Genomic DNA, 4,959 nt, shown 5'->3' with positions numbered 1-4,959 from the left:
CTGTGTCCGAAGATGCTTCAAATCAACTGCATGACTGCACTGAAGCCCCTGCAGAGATCAGATTTTTGGAAATTTCCTTTGTGGTGCAGCAGATCATCCAAGTGGAAATTACAGCAGAGGACAGGAGATCAATACTCTGAAGAGCAGAGAAGGGTGAGCAGATAAATCGAGCTTCCTGTGCATCTTAATTGCATTTTGTCAGTTAAATGGGATACTTTTACTTAGATTTGAGAGCATACTTTTTTTTCTGAGGGAAAACAAATGAAGGTAAAAATCTGAATCCAGATAAGAATAAAGTTTTATTTCATGCTCACAGGAGCAAAATAACAACCTGTGCTTTAACAGTGCTCTGAGAGAGATGTGCATTTTTCTCCCAATCGGCTTTATCTTACTTTTTCATACAAGCGTTGTAATAACTTGCTTTCCAAAAAATGCATTTCAATTCGGTCCATGCAAACTGCAAACTGTGCTGCTCTCACTCGGGGCTCTCGCATCTGGCAAAGTCTCCGTCTGAACTTTCAGCGAGCAGAGGAAATCAATAAACGACATTACGTTGAAAAACATTAACATTACGGGCTCCTACATGCATCATTGCGGTTTCCTCAAGCAGAAAATGGGCTTTCAAACCTCTGAGGAGGACTCAGATAATTCCCTTTAGATTTTCTAGTTTTAGTCACACAGTGTATTTTACAGGCACACACACAGACGCGGGGGAAAAAAAGTTGTGGCCCAACATATTTCTCTGTCGAACCTCATGAGGAAGGAAGACGGTAAGGTAAGTGATGGTACTCGCTGTCCCCAGAGGCACAGAGTGACTTGCTGTCATAAAGGGAGTGATGCTCTGTGAAATGGCAGGAATCTCATTTTGCTGGCCCATTTTCACAAGTGTCATTATCACACATCTCAATGTCCTGGAAGCTGGAGGCGTCAGTGTCGTCCTCTCTGCTGCTCACACTGTTCCTGAACGCAAGGCTTCCTATGAAGGGGTACACGCTACCTGTGAACAGCTCTTTGATATTATAATGCGGGAGTTCAGGGTCTTGTCTTTCAGGCTTGGTGATGCACCGTACATCCATGGCTTTGCTCCTCTGGTAGTACTTTGAAAACTTATTAAAGATCACGCTGATGGGCAGAGCCACCACCAACAGGCCACAGATGATGCATAAGGTGGCCACCACCTTCCCTGATGCCGTCACAGGGCATGTGTCACCATAACCCACTGTAGTCATTGTGATCATGGCCCACCACCAACCTGAAGGGATGGTCCCCAAATCCGTGTCCTTCTCCTCCTTCTCCGCAAAGTAGATGAGGGCAGAAAACACGGAGATTCCCACTGAGAGGAAGAGAATGAGGAGACCCACCTCTTGGTAGCTGTGGCGGATGGTTGCACCCAGAGCTCGCAGTCCGATGGAGTGCCGGGCCAGTTTGAGGATTCTGAGAACCCTCATGAGTCGAAGAACCTGGACTACCCGCCCCACGTTTTCCAGGTCTTCGCTCTCCTCCATGCTCTCTTCGTCAGATTTCTCCAGGGCTAAAGTGAAGTAAAACGGCAAAATGGAAGCAACGTCGATGATGTTCAGAGGGTTGCCAAGGAACTTCCTTCTGGATGGCGCAACAACGAACCTGATGAAGAACTCTGCGGAAAAGCAGGCGATGCAAATCTCCTCAAGGACGGTGAGGACAGGGTCCTCGATGGGTTGGTCATTGCCGTCCACCCGCTGAAACTCCGGCATGCTGTGGATGCACATGGCAATGATAGAGGTCAACACCACACTGAGGGAGGCAATGGCGATAATCTTTGAAGCTTTGGAGTGAGCGGGATCCTCCAGTCTGAGCCAGATGTAGCTCCTCACTTCTCCACACCATGCCCCTTTGAACTTAGTCAGGTCCTTGTCAAGAGCGGACAGCTCCTCAAAGGAGGAATCGAAGCTCGGCTCCTGTTCTTCGCTCTGGATGTCCCAGTCCTTGTCCTCAATGTACTCCTTTCTCTCATGGTACCACGTGTTGCAGCAGGGGCTGAGGTGTACCTCATGGATCCCCCAGTACTCGATTTCCTGACTGAAGGAAAAAATGCAGAACTCCTCCATCATGTGGATGCGACCTGTGTGATAGAAGTTGAGCACACAGAGGAAAACGCGAGGATTCCTGTCGAAGTAATACTCCCTCTCGGTCGGGCTGTAGTCATCGCATAGCTCCAAGATGGCGGCCTCACTCGGGCAGCGCAGCAGACGTGCCAGGCGTGTCTGAGGGAAGCGGAGCAACATGTCCGGGTCCACTTTGTGGCATACACCTCCCACATTGAGGTTGACCTGGTCCTCCTCTTTTCCCTGTTGGTGGAGGATTTGGCCATACCCCATGGTCCTAAAACATCATGAGAAAAGTATTTGCAGTAAAACTCGGAAGTGGTAAAAGTATTTGCCCCGTTAGACTTTTCTTCTGTTTGTCATCTCATCTTAGTATCAGACAAACATAATTTCAGAAGATATTAAATAATAGTGTTATACATAGGGGAAAATAATCATCCAACGGTGTTAAACTCATTTTCATTTTGGGCCATATCAAGATTATGAATGTGGTTGTGCCAGAAAAAAAAAAACTGATTTGATTTTATTGATAAAATAATATTAAAGCTGCAACAGTTTTTGAAGATTCCCTCTAGAGTTTAGAGGGCCATATAAAACACTGTGGTAAACCAGATTTGGCCCCTTGGTCTTGAGTTTAGCACACGTGATCCAAACAAACCTGGCTCCTTTGTGAAAATATTACTTTCCACCTTGTTAACCACATTATTTGGTTTCATTCGACACACCCAGGCATGACTTCTGCCAGGCCTGTGGAACCAAGGAATCCCCAAACAGAACCAGTCTGATGAAATGAAGTAGGCTTAAACATCTCAAAAACAAACATCTTCAGCTCATGTTTTGAGCTGAAGAAAGTCAAGAAAAGAGCTGAAACAAAGTTACTGATTATCAATCACTCTGAAGGGAATGTCTGGTCTGCAGGGAACCACATTAAGAACCGTTGTTTTCAAATGGGGAAATTGGCAAATTTGGCAAGCAAAATTACTCCTAGGAGGCATTAGTGACTCATTCATAAAATCACAAAACAATACAGAAATACGTCCAAAGCACCACATAGGGGCCAGGTTAATTTTGTAGCTTCCTCACCCTAATAAGTGAATTTATTACTTTTGTTTTAACCAGCTTTACTTGGACTGATAATAAAATATGTTCTATAATAGGAAACATTTAAATTTAAACAAAATAAATTTGAGAGGATATTTCTTTACCGGGTTACTGGATTATAACGAGACAAAGGGGGAAAAAAAAGCAATCTCAGGCAACAGGTTAAAATTAATCACTTTTTTGACATCTTTACATGAAATACTATCCTCAAACAGTTCATCCTGCTTCTATCCATGATAAGTTTTTGCTAAAAAAAAAGAAAAAAATTTAATTTAACAGGTTTTCCAAGACTTTTCCACTTTAACTAAATGCAAAACAAAAAAATCATAAAACCTACCTGTAGTTTGAGCCTTTCTTTCCATTAAATAACTTTTAAGCAACTGGTTTTGTTCCTTTGTTCCACTGATATGTTGCCATCAGGACGATGTGGGGTGAGAGGAGCAACATGAGGAGAAGCAGCCGGGCGGTGTGCTGCCGCAGCCTCACGGACGGGACAGGAAGAGCTGGAGCTGGGACAGCCGAGCGGCAGCAGTTTGTTGCCTTTTACAGGGAAGAGGGAGGGGCTACAGGACAAGGGAGGAGAGAGAGAGCCTGCAAAGATGAAGAGATGCAGAACAGAACAATCTTTGTGGCTTCTTTATTACCAATAGGCTTTTGATGTTCCTGAATATTGAGTGTGCTTTTGATCATAACAGCACATTTTATTCCATCTGACAAGACTGCACCTGCAACCCCTTACTGTTTTATTGTTTAAAAATGTGTCTTGGCTTTTGCTGGAATGCTCTGTAGCTTAAAGGAGCTGACATCAGCTTGTGCATGAAGGACAGAGTGAAGTAGTAACAGCAGGCATTTTAATCCCCTCTGAGGAGGTCCTGCTGTCAGGCTGACCGCCAAGCAAAAACCTCAGACTGTATTTGGCAGCAAATAGGAATTACAGCACACTCCCCAAGAAAGAAGAGCTTTAAAGTGACTTCCAGAAGCATTCACATTTGAAAACATTTTTCCCGCAACCAGAAACTTTGATTATATACGTATGTAAAAAATCTCAAAAGTGTGGCATACACATTTTGCTACCTTTTATGTTGATGTCATTTAATTAAAGTCAGCTAGAAGTAGCTTAACTAGTAAACAGAAGAGTGATCTGATGATATGAAAAAAAAAAAAGAAAAAGAAATTTTGACCTGCATGCACAATTCAAAACTAACACTCCACATGACCCTAAAAATATTATCCCCATGGTTGTGGCAGCATCAAGTTCTGGGTTGCTTTTTTTTAGTGGGAGCAGGATAAGCTGCCCAGAGTTAATGATGTTCTGAACTAAATAAATGTTTATGCTAAAAATAAAATTTGTCGAATGATGCAGAGAATTTGAGACTGGGGTGGAGGTTCATGATGCATACATTTACACCAGAATGGCTTAGATCAAAACGTACTCTTTTTGCTTGGATGACCCAGTCAAATTCCAGATCAAGTCAATCAATCTTTACACCTAAAACTGGCAAGAACTTCATAGACACTCATCCTTCAGTCTGACTAATCATTAGCTATTTGGAAAAAAAAAAAAAAAGCATATTGCCAAATAGCAATAATTTTCAGTTTCCAGGTGAGCAAATCTGTTTTTTATTTGCTAATATTGAGCCAAATAAATGAATTTATTGCATAATAAAATTTTAAATTAGAATCCCAAAGGTTTAGAATTTAAAATAAAATAAAAACTTCTTTTAGTATTTTTAAAAAGCTGATGAGCTAAAAATATCTAACCATTTCAAACTAC

General features: G+C 42.4%; 1 protein-coding gene across 1 annotated transcript in view; it reads right to left on the bottom strand.

Annotated features, from left to right (window-relative positions):
• Positions 1 to 280: 280 nt before the first annotated feature.
• LOC106953731 (potassium voltage-gated channel subfamily S member 3) overlaps positions 281 to 4,959 on the bottom strand; it is an 8,878-nt gene continuing 4,199 nt past the window's right edge. The window contains exons 2-3 of the mRNA XM_015042698.1: positions 3,523 to 3,776; positions 281 to 2,361 (exon numbers count right to left, since the gene is read on the bottom strand). Coding sequence (XP_014898184.1) covers positions 861 to 2,357 — 1,497 coding nt within the window. The 5' untranslated portion in view covers positions 2,358 to 2,361; positions 3,523 to 3,776 and the 3' untranslated portion in view covers positions 281 to 860. The remainder of the gene's footprint in view (positions 2,362 to 3,522; positions 3,777 to 4,959) is intronic.

This window comes from Poecilia latipinna, unplaced genomic scaffold, assembly GCF_001443285.1.
Source record: "Poecilia latipinna isolate Pla-1442-1.1 unplaced genomic scaffold, P_latipinna-1.0 Scaffold599, whole genome shotgun sequence".
Taxonomy (NCBI): domain Eukaryota; kingdom Metazoa; phylum Chordata; class Actinopteri; order Cyprinodontiformes; family Poeciliidae; genus Poecilia; species Poecilia latipinna.
This window is presented reverse-complemented; position numbering and strand designations above follow the sequence as displayed.